At 46.6% G+C, this 22,247-nt stretch overlaps 1 protein-coding gene across 1 annotated transcript in view; it reads left to right on the top strand.

Annotated features, from left to right (window-relative positions):
* Positions 1–1,238: 1,238 nt before the first annotated feature.
* The window catches only part of PLA2G4A (phospholipase A2 group IVA), a 68,527-nt gene continuing 47,518 nt past the window's right edge, over positions 1,239–22,247 (top strand). Inside the window, exons 1-3 of the mRNA XM_036388312.2 lie at positions 1,239–1,319; positions 17,115–17,221; positions 17,381–17,519. Of these exons, the coding sequence (XP_036244205.1) occupies positions 17,487–17,519 (33 nt within the window). The 5' untranslated portion in view covers positions 1,239–1,319; positions 17,115–17,221; positions 17,381–17,486. The remainder of the gene's footprint in view (positions 1,320–17,114; positions 17,222–17,380; positions 17,520–22,247) is intronic.

Here is a 22,247-nt window from a genome sequence, read left to right as displayed (position 1 = left end):
AAGAGCTTGACGTCAACATTGAAGTGAAACTGTCTCATCTTTTGTTATGTGTGGAGAAGAACTGGCATCTTTGAGAGCTGTCATGTTAAGAGTGCAGGTTATGGGTGAGCAGCAGCTGAGGTTTGAGCATGTCAGACTCTCCCACTGACTCACGGTGAGCTCCAAAAGCCCAAGTAGGAAGTACTTTTTTGGGTGCTAATCAAAGGATCATAGACTCTGGAATAGTTTGGGTTGGAAGGGACCCAAAAGCGCATCAAGTCCCATGGATTGCCATGGGCAGGGGCACCTTCCACTGTCCCAGGCTGCTCCAAGCCCTGTCCAGCCTGGCCTTGGGCACTGCCAGGGATCCAGGGGCAGCCACAGCTTCTCTGGGCACCCTGTGCCAGGGCCTGCCCACCCTCACAGGGAACAATTCTTTCTTAATCTAAACCTGCTCTCCTTCAGCTTAAGACCACTCCCTGTTCAGCAGGAAACAATGCAGCAAGTAATACAATGCAATTTAGAAAGAAATTTACCAATTTCGGTATATTTCAAAACACTTCAATTTCAAATCTATTAAAGCAAAACAGAAAAAATGTGAGTGAATGAATGGAAGGGAATTCTAAGGTAATCATCACAAAGAGCGAAAGTGATAGAATTAATAATGACTTAAAATTCCACTTTTTAGATGGATGTGTAAAGTGGACCAAAGGGGACTGAGTGGTCAAGCAACACCTTGGTGGACCTGGCCGAGGTTCACAGGGCACAGTCACCGCTGTTTCAACACCCATCCTTTCAAAACCAAGAGTCTGTAAGTGAAAGTGTTGCATGTGCAAACGTTCACGAGGTACTTGAAGAGCACGGACGTGTTGTGTGGTCACATCTGCTGAATCAAACACCTTGAGAGAGGCACATTCCCACAGTAACATCCACCGCCGCCGCGACAGCAAGGGCATTTTAACGCAAGGGATATTTTAATGCACATCCCATTTATTTGATTACCATTTTCTGCCACATCAGTCGCTCCTCCGGCTCCGGCCAAGCGCTCCCCACGGCAGCGCCGGGGCTCCTCCGTCCGCTCGGCCCGGTCACCGCAGCGCCCGGAGTGACGGAGCCGCCGCAGCCCCGCCGCTGTCCCCTCTCGCAGCCGCTGTCCCCGCTCCCCCCTTGTCCCCGCATACCCCCTATCCCCCTCTCAGCTCTGTCCCCACGGCCCCGGCCGCCTCCTGGATCCTCCTTAAGAGGCGGTGGCGGCACGGGCCCCTCCCCGCCCGGAGCGCGGAGTCGCCCGCGGCGGGAGCGGGAGCGGAGCGGGACGCGCCCGGCGGAGCCCGGCAGCCGTAAGCGCGGGGTGGGAGCGGGGCTCACCGCGGCTGCAGGGGTCGCAGGGCGGGCAGGAGCGGTGCGGGAACGGGGTCGGAGCGGAGCCGCCCCCGCGGCGGGACGGGACGGGGCTGGCGGAGCCCCCGCGGGGAGCAGTCCCTGCGCGGACAGCCCCGGCCGCGCCCGGCCCGCTCCGCTCTGTTCCGCGGAGGGGGCTCCGAGAGGCACGGGGGAGGCAGCGGGGTGGGAGCGGGACCGCGGGGTCTCTGCACGGGTCCGCAGCTCCATCCCCGGCCGGGGCGGGGGTGCGTGCCCGGCCCCTGTACCCGCCGCTGGCACGGGCACGGGCAGACAGTGAAGCACTCGGCCGTGCGAGCTGTGGGGAAGTGCGGCAGGGCGGCTGCAGAGGGAACATTTCGCAAAACGCCTGCGAGAGCAGCTTTTCTCTTGGGTCTGATGTGAGAGAAATGCCTGTAAGAGTTGCTGCTCACGGCCTCGTGCAGGTTTCTGTTCACTTACATCGGTGTGGTCACGGACCAAAGTCACGGAATGGTTTGGGTTGGAAAAGACCCTAAAGCCCATCCAGTCCCACCCAGTGCCCTGCGTAGAGACACCTTGCACTATCCCAGGCTGCTCCAAGCCCGGTTCCATGGGGTTCCCTGTGCCTTTTTGGGACTCCCGTACTCACAGGTGCGGGGTGATTTGTCCTGCCCAGCCCTGCTGCACCTGTGCAGCGCTGCTGCCCCAGCGGTGGGACCCGTTCTGTGCTCCCCCAGCAGCTCCGGCCTTTGCATGGGCTCTGTCCCCTTCCCTGGGGAGCTGGAGCTGCTGGGGCTGGCTGACCCCTCCCCAGAGCTTGACCTTGTGCCTTCATTTTGGGGACAATCCCTTCGGCAGCCCGAACTGCTGAGTGTGGAATTTCCCATGTGGATGACGGGATGCAGACTCCGAGTTCCAGCTCCAGCCCCAAGGGAGGAGCAGTGGTGTGGGTAGGACCTGTAACTGCAGTGGATGTTCCTGGCAGAACTGTTCCTGGCAGAACAGATGCTGTTCTGCACCTCACTAGGGCGAGATGCACGTGAAGCTGTTGATGCAGGGGATCAGCTGCTTTGTGGTTACCGAGAGTTGTTCAGCCTGCTGAGGATTCCAGACAGAAAACATGAATCTAAAACTGATGTGCTTATTTTATTTTCTTCTCATTAGTGAGATATATGGTGTAGAGATAAATGCTCTTCTAGCACTGTTGTGTCTCCAAATCTTCACGTTGGCCGTTGTCCACCTCTCTGCACTCTTGTGTTCCCCTATGGCAGGGATCCATAACAAAAGAGAAATGCAAATATTGATTTATGCTTGAATCACATAAATTAATCTCTCCTGCATGGCCAGTCTGCACTGGAAAAACACCAGTTTGACTCTTAGCACCAAGTGCTGTTTATGACTTGTTTTTCTTAAAAAAATTAGAAAAAAGCCAAAAAAAAGGAAAAAAAAGTTCTCCAATGCTGGTGCATCACTAGGGTTGCATATTTAACTTGAATATGTTCCATTGAACATTGTTAGCATGATTATAATTTTCACAGCACTTTGAATAGGTTACTTCTGCCTAGTTGGCCTAAACCAGCTAGAATTGGAAGTATTTCTGGTTTTTCCCTAGTTTTTCCCTTCAGTTCATGAATTTTCATCCTACAAAGGGGAAAAATCATGAGCATGGGGTAAGCATTGAGTATTTCCCTCAAAAGTATTCCTGCAAAGCCATTGAGCAAACTTCACTGACTTTGAATAACCTCAATTCCTCTGACAATGCCAAGGGCTGAACCCAGTGCAATGCAGAAATGACCTTCTGGGTGCACATTGCTGCAGGAGTAATGGGAATGGCTCTGCTGGGGTGTTTGAATTGATGTGCAATATCCAGGGATGTGGCAACCTTGGTGACTTCCATGTAGGTTGGAACAGGACAGCCTTGGCAGTAGAACTGGAGATTTGGGAACTGTGAATTCAAATCACATGAAGTTAATTGAATGGCTTGGGATAGAAAATACCAGGGAGAGCAACAAGTAGCATCCAGAGAAGGAGGTGTCTCCCTTGTACCCAGAAGTTCAAGTATATTAAAACTGACTACAAAATATGAGAAAATACTTTGTTGTCCATGGAAAATTTCTAGCTCAAGAGGTAAAAGCTCAGAGTATGGTATGGCCTGTGGTGAATGTGGAGTTGAGAGAATACACTCCCATTTATTTTTTACCTGACACATAACACTGCTGTGGAGCAGTCTCCCTATCCTTCAGGGCACATATGCCCTGCATCTGAGGAAGGGGAGTGGCTTTGAGGGAGCAAAACTGAATTCTTAACTAATGGTTTAGTTCACACTGATGGGCAAGTAGGTGTCAAAAATATTGGTGCCTTACAGTCTGGACATGATTTAAACTATAAAAGCAGGTCCTTCCCTACAGCTCTGGTTCAGCTAAGGATTCAGCTTCCAGTTAAAGCCTGGGGGCCACTCATGGGACACACTTTTAAACTGAGTTTGCCTCTGGTCTGGTTTTATTTCATTTGTCTCTTTCCAAACAGAAGCTCCACATAATTTGTGGAAGAATTTGTCTTTGATTTGATGGGCAGGGGCAGCAGGATCTTGCTGTGAGGTGATGAACTCTTGTCTGGGTTTGCTGTGGCACTGATATAACTGTGTCTTTTTCTCAGTAGTCTGAAAAACAAATCCCAGAACCTGCTTTGGTAATGGAAATGACCTCATCACTGCCCTAGGTTATAATAACGTGATGTAGTAACAGAATACTTTCAAAAGAATTCTTCCTTTTTAAAAAATAAGAAAAAAAGAAGCCCCTCATCACCTTGGTATTCAGACTTTCCTGAGGATTTTCATTTACTGTTTACCTCAGAGAGATGACCCAAATTTCCTGACTGTACCAGTTTCCAGTAGCCTGTGTGTCAACGTCTGGAGCAGAGTTACTCAGCCCATGAGGCAGGGATGGGAGGTGGGCTCTAGGACAGGGGAAAGTGGTCCCCAAAGCAGGACCAAACTAAGCACCAAAAGCTTCCTTTTTTTTTAATAGATTATGGGGAAAACAAAAGTATCTGGTGAACATTTAAACTTTGATTTTTTAAAGTGAAAAATATTGTGGCGATACTGCAAGTGAGAATTCATGGACTTTTTTTAGAAATATCAATTAGTCTTCCAGTTTGAACACATTGTGGAGGTGTCCAAGGCCAGGTTGGATGGGCTTGGAGCAACCTGGGCTGGTGCAAGGTGTCCCTGGTCACGGCAGGGCTGGAACTGGATGGGCTTTGAGGTCCCTTCCAACCCAAATCACTCTGGGATTCTGTGGTATTACATAGAATGACACAGTTTCTGTACAAAATAAGCCAACAGTGTTGATGAGGGGAAAATACCACCCATGAATTGACAGATGTACAGATTTGACTCATTTTCTCACGGGTTCATTTTGGGCTGCCAGCTGTGGTGCTTCCTCACCTGTGCTGGTTCTGTCTCAGCTGGCAGCAGTGCCAGGGGACACAGACACTGGAGCTTTTCTCCCAGGTGTTTTCCTTTCCCAGAGGGTGGGCTGTGGGGATGACACTTCCATCTCAGCCTATGCTTCTGCTGCATGCTGGTAATTGCAGGACTCTCAGCACATGTAGGGGAGGATGTTTTTGGGATCTGGACTGACAAACAGCCAGAGTGGGAGTCAGCGTGGGAGTGTCCCAGACTCTCTAAGTGATCCCTGGAGGAAAAGCAGGTGCTTCCATGATAAAATCCATGTGATTCCAAACAGATATCCCTCAGAGCACAGAGTGATGCTCTGGGAGTTCCCTTTGCTCTGTGCAAGGGGGGGGCACAGTCTCTGGGGTTGGTGTTGGAGCTGGCTGAGAGGTGTCTGTGGTGGGCTGCTGTCCAGGCTGCACAGCTCTGCTGGCAAGCCCTCTTCAATTGTGATGTTTAATCTCCTTCCGATGAGTGGTAGCACTGGTGGCTTGGAGAGAAAGATACAGAGATGCTTTTTCTCCTGCTAACAGCATTACTTCAGCTTAGAATGCTGAAAGTATTTAAAAATACAGCTAAGCCTGCAAACAAAAATTGTTATCTTTCCAGCTTCCCTAAATATGCAACTTTTGGAAGGAGACACAAAACAAATGGTCAAAAGCTTCCACATACACAAGTTCTGAACTATTTGAGATGTATCAGTCACATCTGTGTTTTTTTGTGGTTATCTGATAGTAAAGCTGTTGAACTGACTCATTTTTGATATTCATCTGGTATTTTCCTTAGAATGATTTCAGCATAAATCAGTAAGGCTCTAATTTCTTTTCCTATTAGTATTATCAGTGTTCATATCCTTTGCCAAGGTGGGTAGGAATGTGCACTTCTATAATAAATTATCCTTTTCTATTTACTGGGATTATAAAGGTCCTTATTTATGCACACACTGAGATCTTATAATAAGATCTGTACAAATGTGTATTTCTTCCAGTAAGGGGCAGTCCCAGCCTCCAGTAAGGGGCAGTCCCAGCCCCCAAGGGATTGCATTTTATTAAACATGCATGAAGGACAGGACTGATAAGTGGAATGTTGGGATAGGTGGAGTAAGAATTGGATGCACATGTCCAGGCTGTCTCATCCCATCTGCTCCATGGCCTTGGCCAGACCACGAAATAGAAAGATTTAGCCTTACATGTTCTTTGTGACGTTACTTTTGATTTGGTGGTGCTTCCTTGCCCCTCTACCATGTCTGTTTCTCAAGGGTAGAGATTGTAAGTAGGATTTAATAACTAAAACTGTGTTTCTCATGCATTTAACTTACTGCACTGTCAAATGGATGTTAAAAACAAATTCCTCCAAGCAGAGGTTTCATTCTGTCCCATCTTAGGGGAAGCAAACAGCACCTGTGGGTGATTGCACTGATCAGGGAGCAGCTCTGGCTGTGGCATGCACCAGCACTTTGCATGCTCCATCCCAAAAACTGTGCCTTTGGACCTCACATGCAAAACTGGAGCTCTATGCAAAGCCAGCAGCTGCTGCCTGGTCTGGCAGTACTGGGAGGAGTAACGTAAAACTACGTTTTGGGGAGAAGGTGGTTGTGGAATGTGAGTAAATGGAAATGTTATGGTTGATCCTGTTGTGTTCTGTATTTTCAAAACTAGCCTATAATGGAGAATTTTGAAAGACTTTTGAGGCACATCTGTTCTTTAATTTAATCAATCTGGGTGTGTGTTGAAGTGAGCCTTGCAATAGTGGTCATCTCTTGTCCTAGACAATTTCTATAAAATACAGAACTAACTATTCATGTGGTGCTGTTCTGTTTGAATCCTTTTCCTCCTAAATCCAAGCAGAATGGATAATGAGTTTCTAACCACAGCACTGAGTGTAACACCCCTTTATCTCCCGATAAAGGATAAAGGCAGGACTCTAATTTTCACAAACCTGGTGGTTTTGGACTGTTGTATTGTGAAGAAAAAGTAGTTTTCCCTGTGTAACCAAAGCCCTACAGCTTTTGTGGTGACTTAAGGACAGTGCTGGTGAAAAACTTAACAAAAATGGGAACAGAGCTTGTACAGCATCCGAGAGGAGGGTGCTGGGAAGCAGGTCCTGGCTTTCCCTAAATCCAGAGTGTTGTTATGGGTGTGTGTTTGTTTCAGTGATGATACTCTCAGAGTCCCTGCTTTTCCCAGGCACTGTGAGGTTCCCTTAGGGAGCTGCTGTGAAGCCTGTCCTGATGGTAACGAGAACCAGCTCTTTGCTAATGGCAAAGCCTGCCAACATCTTGCATTTCTCTGGCATTTTCCACTTGGAATAGCACATGTCCACACAGGCTTTCTTGGTGAGTGATTGCATTCAGCTGGGACATGCTTCCAAGTGTTATTTTGCTTTTGATACTTAAATTCCTTTTTCCAAGAATCCCAAATTCATTGGCTCAGTGCTATTCAATGAGCTCTTCAACTCCCCTGTGGCCTGGAGAACACACGTAAAATTTTTATAAGGGTGTTTTTGAAGTAGAGAAAATTATATTGGATATTAGGAAGAAATCCTTCCCTGTGAGGGTGGGCAGGCCCTGGCACAGGGTGCCCAGAGCAGCTGTGGCTGCCCGTGGATCCCTGGAAGTGTCCAAGATCAGGCTAGATGGAACTTGGAGCAACCTGGGCTAGTGAAGGTGTCCCTGCCCGTGGCACAGGGTGGCACTGGATGGGCTTTAAGGTCACTTCAAACCTTCTGTGGTTCTGTGAAATTAAATAGCTTCTTCCAAGGCATTAAGTCAAATCTGAATGAAAATCCCTATCTGAAAGGAATGGTGTGGGCCGGGCAAGGTCTCTCCCCGAGCTGAGGGGCCTTTCCTGGCCACTTAGTAGCTGTTTTCATTTAAGTGCTGGTTTTGGGGTTAATTTCACCCCCAAAGAGTTTTATTTAAACTGATGTAGTTGTCTTCTGACAACTTTGTGCTTTGACAAATGGACATTTTATTTAGAGAAAGTTTCTTGAAAAGTGGTTAAACACCTGCACTCTGAACTCTCTGCCCTGTAACGCGTCAGTCATTTCCCTTTCACCACAGAGCCAACACATCCATGGGTGTTTCATATGCTGAGAGAGAGTTTGAGTTGGCAAGGGAGGGAGTAAGCCCTCGGTGTCTTAAGAAATAGTTAAATTAGAAGCTTAGGTAGTTTGGTAAGAGAGTAGTCATAGTTCATTTAAGTTTCCTAAACTAATCCCCTGTGCCTCAGAGAGGAGCATGAAAGTCCCCCTTGTGTCCCAGATTTTGCAAAGCTCTTTTAACAAGGGGATATGTAAATTTGGGGTTTCTTCCTCCTTTGATTGCTGTCCTTTTACTTTTGAAGTCATTGTGGCTCCTTAGTGATTGAGAGTTATTGTATCACACTCCTGAAATCCACGTTTAAGTTGCTGTGTTTTTATGGGTTTTTTACTTCTGTGGGTTTTTTCTGTTTTGTGTAACCACTGATGAAATTAACCTCCTGGTACTGCTGGAATCACATTACAGTAAAGAGAATTTTTTTTGTGTGTGTATATTATAGAGAAAATTTTCCAAGAATTGTATAAAGATAATCTTTTCAGTGTTGATCCATCTCCAAAGCCTTAGTTGGGAATTTGTTTGTAGTGGCTTCAGTCCTTCATCCTCTCAGGGCTTGGCTGTGTGTGTGTGTGTGGATGGATAAGAGTTAGATAGTTACCTAAAAATGAAGTGGCACCTGACTCAAAGCTTTCCTTCTAAATCAGCAGGCGTGGCACTGTACTCGTGCCACAGCTCGGTGTTCTCCCTGTTGGCACTCTGAATCCATCTGGAATGGTGGGGCAGGAAACTGAAGCCCTTGGAACAAAGCAGGAGCAGGGACTGGTTGGCAGGGCAGGGCTGGCAGAGCTGCCCAGGGACCAGAGAACTTGGGGAAGTTGTGAGCCCACGGCACAGGAAGAGGAAGGAGCTGGGCAGGGGCAGGAGGCGCCGCTCCCAGTGTGGTCTCCGAGCAGGAAGGTGCCACTGCTTGCCCTCTCCAGCAGGACAGGAAGGTGGAGGAGAGCCCAGCCAAGCCTGGTGCAGAAAATCAAACCCCTGGGCAAACACTTTGCCAAGGTGAGGTTGCCTTCAAACACAAGCTGGCAGCTCAGGAGCTGCTTGCTCCTGAGCGTTGGGGCTGCCCCATCCCTGGAGATACCCAAGACCAGCATGGATGGAGCTTGGAGCAACCAGGAATAGTGAGTGGCATCCCTGTGGGTGGAATGAGATGGTCTTTAAGGCCCATTCCAACCCAGACCAGTCTGGGATTCTGTCTAACAGCTCAGATCCAGGGCTGAAGGTCTGCTTGGCCAGAGGCTTGGCTGTGTGGAGCCAGGTGGAGCTTGCTCCAGATCTGGCTTTGCTCAGCAGCCAAGGGTTGGATACAAGACAAAGATCACTGTTATGGAAGTACTTAATTTCTCCTCTCAAAAATGTAATATATGTGTTGGGCATGTCTATGTTTGTCTTTGTGTCTGTGTGTAAAACATATATTTGTGTTACTTACTCAGACTCCAGCTTGTCAATAGCCATGAAATATTTCCATATAAATTTTACTCTCAGCATTTAAAGAGGTTGAAAAATGTCAGCGTCAGAAGTTTGTTCATCACTACTTTTACTAGAAAGTCCAGACAGATTTCCTTGAGTCACTCCAATTTTGTCATGCTTTAAGTGCTGTGACCATAGAGACCAAAGGAAGTGCTGCACAATTGTCCCCTTGGCTGCAGATGGTGACCAGAGCTCGTGTTTGGAGTGAGGAGCCCAAAACCAGAAAGTTGAGTCACGTTGTGCAGACATGACGAGTGGGAGATGACAAAACAAACCTTGTGAGTGCAGCCCTTCCTCCAGCCTGGCAGTGCCAGCAGCCTGGCTGGGGCTACAGCCTGTGCCAAAATGCCAGGAAATCCCCAAAACTGATACCAACTGAACTGAAAAAGACTGAAAAAGATATTGAAAGGAAATATTGACCTTATGGTCAGCTAAATTTGTTTTACGTGCATTACTGGCCAGAAGCTAGCTGTTAAATTTTACCAGCTTGTTCCATTTTTAGCTGTTTTTGGGGGGTTTTGTGTGAAACCACTGCATAACTGTAGTGAAGGACTGTCAGCTGCCTCAATTGAAGCCTGAGTGCATCAGGCACCATTGCATATTGGATTCTCCACAAAACCCCATAAATACTTAAATAAAAGCTTATTCTAATGTTTTCCCTTTCTGTTTTTAAACTATTCCTGCTTTACAGCAGGAAAGTAAAAGAAGGGGAATGAAGGCATGGATATGCAAGAACCAAACCCTCATGATTTTAATAGAATCTTTAAAAGGCATTGGCTCAGAAATATTTAGAAGTTGGCTGAGCTCGGTGTTGTCCCCAAGGAACGGGATGGGTTTGGAATGAGGTTTTTGGAGGCTGATTCTGGAGCTTTAAATCATGCAGCAGCAGTTCTTGCCATGGTACCAGTGAGGCTTCTGGAAGGGGGATCCTGAGGTTTTGGCAGGCAGCAGCTCTTGACCACAGTGCATCAGAGCAAGTGGAAAGTTTTGCCAATGCTCCAGGTAAGAAAGAAAGGCAGGGAGGTTTTTTCCCTTCCTTTCCCCCCTTCACATGAGCTTTAAAGGAATATAGTCAACAAAAAGCTCTGCCCAGTCAGGTGTTGCAGTTGAGATGTCTATCTTTAGTTTTAAGAGTTCTTGCATAAGTGTTTGCATTCCTGGCAAGACTTTGGAAGCTGCCACTGGCAGTGAGTTTTTCCATTTCAGAGAGCCTGGCTCTGGGTACTTGGGGCACCCAATATCTTGAAATTCAAAAGTGAGCCTTAAGCTGGGCTTCCAAAAGTGAAAATACCCTTAAAAAATAACTGTCAAACATTCCTGGAAGTGTCCAAGGTCGGGCTGGACAGGGCTTGGAATAACCTGGGATAGTGGGAGGTGTCCCTGCCTGTGGCAAGGGGTGGCACTGGATAGACTTTAAGGTTCCTTCCAACCCACATCATTCCAGGTTTATATGATGGAAAGTTTATTTGTGGAATAACTAGGTCCCAAATTCCTACTTTATAGAAATGTTGGGCATTTTCCCACCTGCTTTCCCTAATTGCACTGTGCTCATAGTAAATTACCTTGCAGAGGTGGGTTTGAGTAGTGCATTCTGATTGGTTTAGGTCTATGTCCTAATAATTGTTTTTCATGGAACTTCTGTCAGATTTTTCATGTTCCTCTTTGTTTCTTGGCTTTCTTGCTGGAAAACAAGTGAGCTGCTTCCCACATAAGCCTGACCCACGCAGTGGGGATTACTGGTCAGCTGCCTGAGGTTTTTTGACCAGTTTTGAGACTCTGCCTTGTGGCTTTGATTTCTGTAGCAAAGGATAGTGGTTGTTGCCATTTTTAAAGAGTATTCTTGGTATCTCTCAGCTGAGTTTGTTGTTCTTCTCAAGGCTTTTTTTTATTTCCAGTGCAATTTCAGTTGAAGTAAAATACGATGTTGAAGAAGAGTTATTTAAAGGTTTTAACTCAAGGAGCTCTTTCATTCCTTGAATAAATGAACTCCTTACTTGGAATTTACTCAGTTCACTTGGACATCCTTCTGTGAGTTTGCCATACAGCGAGTTCACCTATGAGGACATGGGTTTTTCTCATAACCTCAAGGCTCTTGCAGCGAGTGGTTCTTGTTAAGTCCCCTTTGCGCAAGCAGGATAATTGTAATATAAACCATGGTGCCCTGAATCAGTTGCCTCTTCCTCAGACTTGCAGATGCTGTCTATGGGGAAACTACAGCACTTGGCGTGGTTTTCAGTCCAGGGAACTTCCATGGCCAACGTGACACAGGTGTGGGGATTCAGGCAGAGATGCTTCCAGCCTCTTGACCATTCCTGTTGGGGAGGCCATTCCTTGCAGGTTATAAGACAGGGAGGATGTTTTGAATCCAGCCTAATTCAAGTTTATTAAAGGACCTTGTCTGATGCCCTTGACTCACCAAGCTTTGCATCGTGTATCATGGAGCGTATCTGTGGCCTGGTAATTTTGCAACTTCTGTTTTCCTCACTTTTGGCCTCTAAAGTAGCCTTCAGCACTAGAAAAGAAGAAACTTTACACTGGTGGTCATTGTTGGGACTTTTCCAGAGTTTCAGCCCTGCTAGAGTGTTTACAGCCCTCCCTCCACTGTTGCTGTGTCACCTGTACTTTCAGTAATTGCTTACAGGCCGACAAGTCATCTTTAAAAAAAGATTCACTATCTTTTCATCTATTACGTCCCCTACAGCAGGAAGTCAGATCTTAAAATCTCCTGTCTAGCTCTGCTGTGTCAACTTCCTTGACAAGCTTCACCTCACAGTGTCCTCCAAAAATGTGGCACAAAGGTTGAACTTTTTGCCCTTCTGCTCAGAATCCTTCCTCCCACCCATACTTCCTTAGCATGGGGAAAGCAGTCACAGAACTACAGAATCACTGGGGTTGGGAAAGGCCTGTGACTGATCCCCACCTTGTCACCAGCCCAGAGGACTTCCTTGGACACCTCCAGGGATGGGGACTCCACTATGGGCAGTCCATTCCAATGTCTCATAACCTTTTCCATGAAGAAGTTCCTCCTGACATCCAGCCTCACAGTCTGAGGCCGTTTCCTCTCCTCCTGTCCCTGTTCCTGGGAGCAGAGCCCGACCCCCTGGCTGTCCCCTCCTGTCAGGAGCTGTGCAGAGCCACAAGGGCCCCCTGAGCCTCCTTTGCTCCAGGCTGAGCCCCTTTCCCAGCTCCCTCAGCCCCTCCTGGTGCTCCAGCCCCTTCCCCAGCCCCGTTCCCTTCCCTGGACACGCTCCAGCCCCTCAAGGTCTCTCTGGCCATGAGGGCCAGACCTGGACACAGCACTCGAGGTCCCTCAGCAGTGCCAGCACAGGGCACAGCCACTGCCCTGGGCCTGTGCCCACACCCGGGCTGGCACAGCCCAGGGGCCATTGGCCCCTGCTCCACTAGGGCACACCTGGGCTCATTTTAAGTTCTGTCCCCAACACCCCCAGAGCCTCTTCCAGCTTCCCAGCCACTCTTCCCCTCAGCTGGAGCTGCAGGGGGTTGGGGTGACCCAAGGCCAGGACCCAGCACTTGTCCTTGTTGACCCTCATCCCTTTGGCCTTGGCCCATTGGTCTACTTGGCACATCAGGAGAGCATCTACTTTTCCATTTGTGGTGGAAGTGGAGTGATGGGAGCTCTACATGGAGCAGAGGTAATCCTTCCTCCTTGTGTGGGAAGCCCTAAATTAAGAAATAATATTACAGTGATTTTCCAGGATGCTAGACAAAGTCATGTAGAAACAGAGTATTTGTTATTTCTGTTATACAATCACAGGATCAATCTAACCAAATAAAATGCTGTAATCTGATTTGATAGAAATGGAGGGTGACATTCATACAAAAAGTCTGAGTCATTACTTAGCTTATTCTCTACCCCTTAGTCTTCTCCTGATAGATTGAAAGTTAATGACTTTGCTGGTGAGTCACACTTATTATATTTAAAGTTGTTCCTGTCTTTGAGTTTTTAAGAAGAATTGGACAGCTTGATATAAACAACCTCCCTCTAATGATTTTTCTTACACTTATGAAGACGTATTCTGGCAATGATATTTATATTATGCTGTGTTTACTCATTTTTAGGGTTTTTCCACTTGGTGAGACTAACTCCAGAGTAAGCTTGTGCTCAGCATGGGAAAAATCTCATTATTCTTATCTTTTGACATATGCTGTACAAATGAATTATCTGTAGGAATGTACTGAGAATGAAAATGTTCCAGTAATAATCTCTGTGTATGTGTGTGTGTGTGTGTGTGTGTGTGTGTAGCTTCTTTTTGTAACTGTGTTAAAGTTGGTCTTCCAAGAGAATAATCCCTTCTCCATTTCAGTCTGTCACCTCAAGTGAGTATGAGCTGAGATCACAGAAGACTATTGACTCAAGGAGTGATCCAGCTATCCACTGATAGCTTGGTACTGATGTTGTCTGAAAATGTGCCTAGCGATGAAACACCCTTGTCCTGGCAGAGGTAGAGTGCACTTTTGGGTGAAAGTGAGATTTAGGCACTTAAGGAAAGGCTGCCTGTCCATGACAAGGCTGGGATTTATGGCACTGGGAGAAAGGGAAAGGCTGCCTCTCCATGACAGGGCCAGGCTAAACTGTGGCCTGTTTGCTGTGTAATTTGTAAACTTGGACATTGACCAATGAAACAGTGAGAATCAGAGGGTCATGGAATGATTTGGGTTAGAGGGGACCTTAATGCCCATCCAGTGCCACCCCCTGCCATGGGCAGGGATACTTTCCCAGGTTCCTCCAAGCCCTGTCCAACCTGGCCTTGGACACTTCCAGGGATCCAGGGGCAGCCACAGTTTTGTGGGCACCCTGTGCCAGGGCCTGCCCACCCTTAGAGGGAAGAAAATCTTCTGTATGTTGAATCTAAATTTCCCCTCAGTCCGTTTGAAGCCATTCTCCCTTGTTGTGTCACAATTCCTGATGCAGAGGCCCCCTTTGGCTTCCTTGTAGGCCCCTTCACATCCTAAAAGGCTGCTGGAAGGTCTCCATACAACCCTCTGTTCTCCAGTTAACTTAATCTCTTCTTTGATTTCCTATAATATACAGTTAAATGTTAATGTTGGTGGTGCTGCCTTGAGGTGCTCTTCCTTTAGGAAGGAATGCTGTCAGCCCCAGGAACAGCACAGTCACAGGTGGTGTGACACCACCAGGTATCAGGAAAACAAGACAACCTGTGTTGGTAATGTCACACTGTCCTTGAAGATGTGTTCAGAGGCACTGCTTCCCCTGCATCTGCCAAGGGTGGGGCTCACCAACTCCAGCTCAAGTGCAGGACTTTGTGTGTGCTTGTGATACAGCCCTGAATTTGTTATGGTCAGCTTGGGGAGGAGGCTGAGGGCAGAGCTCACCGGGGGCTGCAGCTCCTCTGATCTCTGCTCCCTGTGACCAGGGACAGGACCCAGGGAAGGGCTGGAGCTGGGCCAGAGGAAGGTTTTCCTGGATATCAGGAAAGGCTCTTCCCCCAGAGGGTGCTGGGCACTGCCCAGGCTCCCCAGGGAATGGGCACAGCCCTAAGGCTGCCAGAGCTCCAGGAGAGTTTGGATAATGCTCCCAGGGATTGCTGAGATGTCTGTGCAGGGCCAGGAATCAGACTTGATGATCCTTGGGGGTTCCTTCCCACTCAGGACATTCTGTGATTCCGTGAAGTTTTTCCCCATTAGGCAGTGTGGGATGGACAGCATGTAGGGGAAGGTGTTAAGCAAGATAATTTTGGGATTACAGCTCTATTTGCTGCAGATGTTTGCAGTAAACATTCTTCAAGACTTTCTTCATGGCTCTTGATGAGGATCAGGATTTCCTGGTTGTTCTGTATTTGGCTCCTCTGCCACACTGAGATTTCTAGATCTAGAAATCTCTTAATTTGCTTTACCCAAACTCCATGGGTAATGCAGTGCGAGCTTCCAGAGGGTGTGGTGTAATTACCTGATCTGAATTAAATCAACTGTAAGGGATTAAGTATTCAAGTCACTTAAACATCTGCTTTCTCTTGACATGGGCTCTGGGAAGAGCATGGATAGCTGTCCCTCTGCCAGCCCTGGGCACCTGAAATGGCACTGATGCCTGTGCTCGGGTACCTGCCTGTGTTTGTCACATCCTGAGGGACTGTGATTAACACAGCCAGCCAGGAGCTGCCATTTGGAGTACCATGGCACGGGCAGGGCTGGATGTGCAGTGCTGGTGCTCAGAGCCCTGTGGGACCCCGAGATCCCAGGCTTTGTGTACGAGGTCTCCTTGCTCCCTGGCCCTGCTGAGAGCCCTGCCCGTGGCCCTGCGCGGGTGTTGGGATGCAGTTGTTGATGACGTGGTTGTGTTTTTGTCCATCTGCAGGATCCTTGCCTCATCCATGGAGGGCAGATGGCGCCTGGGGACTCTGCTGGCCCTGTAGCCAAAGAAGCTGTTTTGTTGTCTGCAGCATCACCAACGCGCTTCCTGCAGATGTCGAAACAAATGAGGCGGGGGGTTGTAGGGGGAGAGAGCATGATCTCATGTCTGAACCAGTTGAGGGATCATCTGGGGAACTGGAACTCTGCCTTTAGGATGCAGCACGTTAACTCGAACCAGGCTTTTTGTCCTGGGTCTAACCTGTTCTCTTATTTCCCCAGGCAGAGCAGTATCCTTGGCTTGGTTTTGTGTATCCTCTTAAAGTGAGTGTGGTAGTTGGCTGTGCACTTAGGGGAAATGAGTATTTTCTGGTTTTACAAATTTCCTCTCCGTTACGGTGATTGGGTAGCTCCTGCTGTTCCCTTTCCTGGATTGCCTTCCAAGATGTCAGCAGTTCCTCCAGAAATGATATAGCTGGGCATATTTACCATGATTCTCCAATGCTGAAGTCTTTCTTATTCACACTTCCTCAGATAAAAATGAATAAATAAACCCAGGGTGATTCCTAGCCTCAAACTATCGTTAGGGCTGACAGGAAAGGGTGGTCAGGCATGACCAGGGAAGTGATGGAATTGCTGTCTCTGGAAGCATTCAGAAAATGTGTGAGATATGGTGTTTTGGGACATGATTTAGTGATGGACCTGGCAGTGCTGGATTAATGGTTGGACTTGATGATCTTGGAGGGTTTATCCAGTCTTAATGATTGAGTGATTGAAGAAAGGACATTGTAATGTTCTAGTGATCATAACAAAATTAATTTTTATTGTTATGTCTTCATGTAGTTGCTCAAGAGCAAAGGTTTGGGAGTGATATATACAATTGCTTAGGGCTTATCCTACTGTTTCAGAATTGAGCATTAGGAATCATTGCTTTGAGACCAAACCCCAAATGGTGCTTCACTTCTTTTCACTTTGAAATTTCTGCTGATTGATCAGGTCGATGATGGTCCAGCTGGATGTGAGAACTGATCCATCCAGCAGTTCCCCGGGTTTTTTAAAGATGCAGACAAGAGTAACCTCGGGTACTTGGATGGTTAAAAACAGTTCTGACTTTGAAGGCCTCTGGTGGCCCCTGATCTTCACTGAGTGCTCAGAAAGCAGTGGCCTGTGGAGAGCCTGTGGGAGAGCCATGAAGTCCTGATTTGCAGTTTGCCCCTCCAAGCCTCTGGAACATCTGCAGTCAGTGGAAGGTGGCCAGGAGGCTACATACAGCTCCAGCTGGAGTTCCCTTCCTGGATTTACAGAGGGCAGTATTGCTGCTCCTGCCGAGCTCACAGTCATAACTAGCACTGAAATGTGTGGAAGCATAAATACTACAATATAGTTACAGAATAGATATAATTCCTCTCTTCTTTTGTTTATCTGCAGAGCTGCTAGAAACCCTGGCATGACTGGAATTTAACATACTGGATTCCTGCTCTTACCCTGAAGTAGAGGAAATAAGCAAGCACAAGAAATTTCTCCAGCTCAGGCAGGTAAATACCTATATCTGCACAGCTTATGGGGAATTAAGTTCTTGGTAAACAAATTAATTGTGGAAATCTTTCTAAAGAGTAGGAACTGATTTGCTCTGTAAAATATAGTTCAGAAGGAACAGATTAATTTTAATTATATCTTCTTCTTTTATTTATTAGTTAAAGGACCTTTCATACTGAACTCTGCTCTGAGAAAAAGGGAAGCCTCTCCTGTGTGGGATTGAAATAGATACTTAGCAGTTGCCTTGGATAAACTAAGGCAAAAATGTCTGTCATAGATCCTTATCAACACATTGTGGTAAGTAGCACTGAATCTTATATATTTACATATATATATATATATATATATATATATACACACACACACCATCCTCTCTGATATATACACTGTCTTGTATAATGACTTACCTGCTGGAAGTTACTCTAAATAAGCACATAACATTACAGTTGTTACTATTTCCTTGAAGAAATGGTGTGTCTAGTTTTCTTCTCTACAGTGCAGGTTTTTTTTTTGGGGGGGAAGGAGGAGGAGGTTGTACTCTTTCCCTTTTCATTAGTATGAGTGGAGAGATAAGTTGACATTTTGGGATATTTGGATCTTAAACTGCTGTATGTCACTAATGTTGCTTCAAAGAGAATCCTCACAATATATTGTGCAAACTCTAAGTGAGATGATCTGTGCCACTCAGCAGCACACTGTGCCCCTGCTCCCTTCCTCCTGCTTTATTCCATTTATCCTGCTGCATCCTTGTCCCAGCTGTCACACCCTTGGGATGGCAGTGAGCCAGTGGATCCTGCTGAATGAGCAAAAACCCTGTTCAATACAAAAATAGACAAAAATTTCTTAGGGAGAAATCCTTCCCTGTGAGGGTGGGCAGGCCCTGCACAGGGTGCCCAGAGAAGCTGTGGCTGCCCCTGGATCCCTGGCAGTGCCCAAAGCCAGGTGGACGGGGCTTGGAACAACCTGGGCTAGTGGAAAGTGTCTCTGCCCTTCCCCTGGATCGGCTTTAGGGTCCCTCCCAACCTAAACCACTCTGGGGTTCCATGGAAGGGTTAGAAATTCCATTCTGTGCTGTTGCAGCTGACCCAAAGTGGGCTCAGCCCGTGGATGTGTAGAAGTAGGAGCAAGGGAAGGAGGAAGGAAATGGGAGCAGAACTGCCCTCAGTGGCTCAGCAGTCTCTGAACACAGCTGTGCTGGAAGTGAGTTTCCAAAGCAAACACTGGGATGGCAATTCCTGCCCAAGCCAAAATCCAGAGCCACACTGGGGGTGTTCCTATCAGGGGCTTCTCGTAACAGCACGGGGCTGATAGCACCAGTGAGGTGTCCCCAGAGATAGCTGCCACACACTTGTCACAGTGTTTTACTTTTACATGGCTAAAAATACTCCCTGTGCTTCCTACAAGTGATCTCTTATCAGCCCTGTGGTTTGTGCCCCATGCACTCACATCCTCCACAGCAGTGTGCAGCCAGCAGATGTCAAACTGGCTTTTACTCCCTGCCCAGTCCTGGGAGCTGCTGGGAGGGAGGACAAACCTCAGGATGATGTCTGTGTTAAAACAATACTGGCTTAATTCCTCCCAGCATCAGTGCCCTCTCCTGGATGGATTGCTTGGAATGATCTGTATCTTTATGGGAGAGGTTTCTGAGGCACTCGGTTATGTATTTTAATAAATCACTTACATAAAAGGACTTTTTGATACCAGTAATCAACAAAATGGAGCTGTCCTACATATGTAATATAATAAATAAAAATGTGTGTAGTAAATGTAGTTACAGCTCCCTGGGAATGCTGAACTGTTGCTAATTCCAGAATCAACAGTGTTTGTGCAAGAGCTGATCCTTTAATTGCTTGGAAAGTGAATTGAAATCTTTGAAGTTTTTTAATTCTGAATAATAAAACTGAAATCCCGTGGAAAGTTTTATTGCAATTTTGATCAGTCATGGGCAGCAGGCTCACATTAATGCAAAAATACTGGATTTAAATGATATTTGGCATTAAATTACTCAAAAGGATTCTGCATTTTCCAGAAGTCCTTGTGCTGGCTGTTGTGTGTTTTCTGAGCTTTTTTTTTCTCTCATTTTATGAAAGACTCTGAGGTATAAATTAAGATGTTCAGAAAGCTGCTGCAGGTGCAGACAGAACTGACTATTCCAAAAATGCAAAGAATTAAAGTGTGTAATGCCTCTTCATTTACTTTGATATGGGGGATAAATATTGTAGCAATGGAAAAAAGCACTTCAAGATAAAATTTGTGTGTGGGCACAAAAGTTTGTCTTAACTATAATACCCTGTGAAAGAAGAGCATGGACTCCATGAAAATCAATTACTTATGTAAACAAGCAAATATTTTCATTTGTCCAGCTCCATTGTTAGCTCAAGTGTCCTTAACATGAAGGAAGTAAACCCATTTAATACCTGTGCAGTCTGCCTGACTGCCTGGCTCACAGAATGCCCGTGTCCTGGTGGAGCTGTGCTCTGTGACTCAGCATTCTGGAATATGACAAATGTGATTTTGAGCCCGTGCAAATCCCTGGCTGGCCGGGCACGGCCGGAAGGGCGGCAGGCGAAACCCGCCCGTGTGCCGGGAGATCCCGCGGCTCTGTCCCTGCCCCTGGTGGGAAGGAGTGGCGTTGGTGTGCAGGGACAGCTAAATGAGAGTGAAGCAGATAATTAGGGAAATCTTACTGAGGGCAAGGAAAGCACTCAAAGGTGAGAGAGAAACAAAGGAGACAGGAAGAGCTGAGGTGTGAAAACAGGAGATGCTGAACTGTGGCTGTGCAGTCATGGAAGACGTTGTGGATTGAGTAGTGAACACTGTCTGTCCATCTGAGTTTCCATAACTCAGAAAACCCATATTCAGACAGGGCATGGTGAAAACTTTTTGGTTTTTCTCTTTTCCTCTCTACATTGATGGAGAAAGAGGAGTGAAATGAAACGCATGTGTAAAGCAGGTCACTTTGGATGGCGTATTTTAGTTTTTTAATCCATAGAATCCCAGAATGGGTTGAATTGGATGGGACCTTAAAGCCCATCCCACCTCACTGCCGTGGGCAGGGACACCTTGCACTGGAGTTAATGGTGAGCTTTTGAAATTTGTAACCTGTCCTAGATTTTTAAAGGAATGTGGATGTTGCTCCTCTCAGTGTTGCAACGTTTAAGTGATTTATTTACCATTATCTGTTTTTCAGAAGTACTTGATGTATTTGTACAGATTTTTATCAAGGCTTAAGGTGAACATAAGTCACTTGAGAAAATGCAGCTTAGTCATCTAAACTAGCAAGGGCTGGATTTGTAAAGGCATTCAGAGTCAATACATTTCTCATTGTGTTTTCAGGGGCCTTCATCGGAGCTCCTTCTGAAAAACTAAAAAAAAAGATTTTTCATTCTGAAATATGGACATTTAGGCCTTTTGATCTTCTTAGAAACTGGACCCTAAGTGGAAAATTGCCCTAATTTCTGCTTACATTTAATTTGCATGAAAAACATTTATTTTGGTGTAAGAAGAGATCTAGACTTACGAGCTTCCTGTGTGTATCTGTGTATTTATTATTTTTTTTACCAAGAGGGAGATTGTTTATTTCAGTAGTGGCAAATTTCTTCCAAGTGTGTGACCATGGCCAAATATTAATAACTGTGTATAACTGTAATCCTCAGTGTGTTGTTTTGGGTGAGGCATGGGGAAAGAAGATACTGCTTTTCTGTTTTGCCAGCCCTCTGTGTTTTCACATGCCTTTCAGAGGATCCCAGTCTTAAACCAGACTTAATTTCCTTGGCAGTACAACAGCTGGAATGATGGATGTTGCTGCTTAAGTCAGTAAAAAGCAATTTTTGTGAAGGCATTAGTAAAACAGTTATGAACTTGTAATAGAAATAGTGGTGATATCTGTGCTGCTGTGAAGAGAGCAAACTGGGAAATGGTGGCTTGGCCTTGCTTTGATGGTAGGCATAAGAATTTAGGCATATGGGAGATGCAAGCAAATTACTTTACAGAGTGCTTGTTGTCAGAGAGTACCATGTAGTATCCCCCTTTTCCAGCCAGAGCTGTGGGACATCAGAATTGCACATGAACTTCACCTATCAGCTGAGAACTAAACCCAGCAGACCCATGTCCCATCCTTGTCACTTAATTATAACTCCTCTTCACTGTTAAATGCTCAGTGATCTCTGATTTGTGGTCTCCAGTGAGGACAAGCTCTTTCTTGACAGCTGAGAAAAAGGAGGAGGGTGGTGTGTTTGTACTTTGGGCTGTTTCTTTTAATTACAAGGTTGATTATGACAAAGGAAATGCTTCAGACTGTATGAAGAAACTGAGGCCAGTTGTGAAACCAACTTCATCAATCTGACATACTTGGGAGATAATATAATGGGAGATAATAAAGCAGATTTGGACAATTTCAGACAGCAAACTGGAAATAGGGGGCAGCGAGAGCCCATGGATTCTGGGGAGTCACAGCTTGTGGAAGTTCCTGAGGCAGGGTAAATGACAGAGCTGGGGTGACTTCACACAGTTGTGTTCCCAGCCCTTCCCAGATACCCACAAAAATCCCCATTTAACCCTCTGTGGAGGAAAACTCTGGACTTCTTTTTGCCCTGTGACAGAGGCAGAAATTTGTTCAGGGAGAAGTCTCATCCTCCTTCCTGTTCATCCATCTTGGAAGCTGCAGTGCAGAAGGTGGTGGATGTCACTCAGTCACTGGGATGTCTTCATGTCAGCCCATGGAAGGCTGTGAAATAGATGTTGCTCCTTAGGAGCTCTGGGTTCCCCCAGCTGAACCCTCTGTGCTGCATCTGATGCTTTCAAGGTGAGCAGCATCCCACTGGGAGTGTTGGGAAGAGTCTGAATTCCCCTTTTCCCATGGGTGCTGAACCCCTTGCAGTGCCATGACAGTTTCAGTGCACCACAGCTGGCTTTGCCACAGTTTCCTCCTTGCCTGCTCATTTGGTCTTGGATCCAGATAACTCCCGTGGCTGCCAGGGGAAAATCCCAGAGCCAGGCAGACAGTCCTGGCCGGATCCTGCAGCA

The sequence above is a fragment of the Molothrus ater genome, chromosome 9, assembly GCF_012460135.2.
Source record: "Molothrus ater isolate BHLD 08-10-18 breed brown headed cowbird chromosome 9, BPBGC_Mater_1.1, whole genome shotgun sequence".
NCBI classification, from domain to species: Eukaryota; Metazoa; Chordata; class Aves; order Passeriformes; family Icteridae; genus Molothrus; species Molothrus ater.
This window is presented reverse-complemented; position numbering and strand designations above follow the sequence as displayed.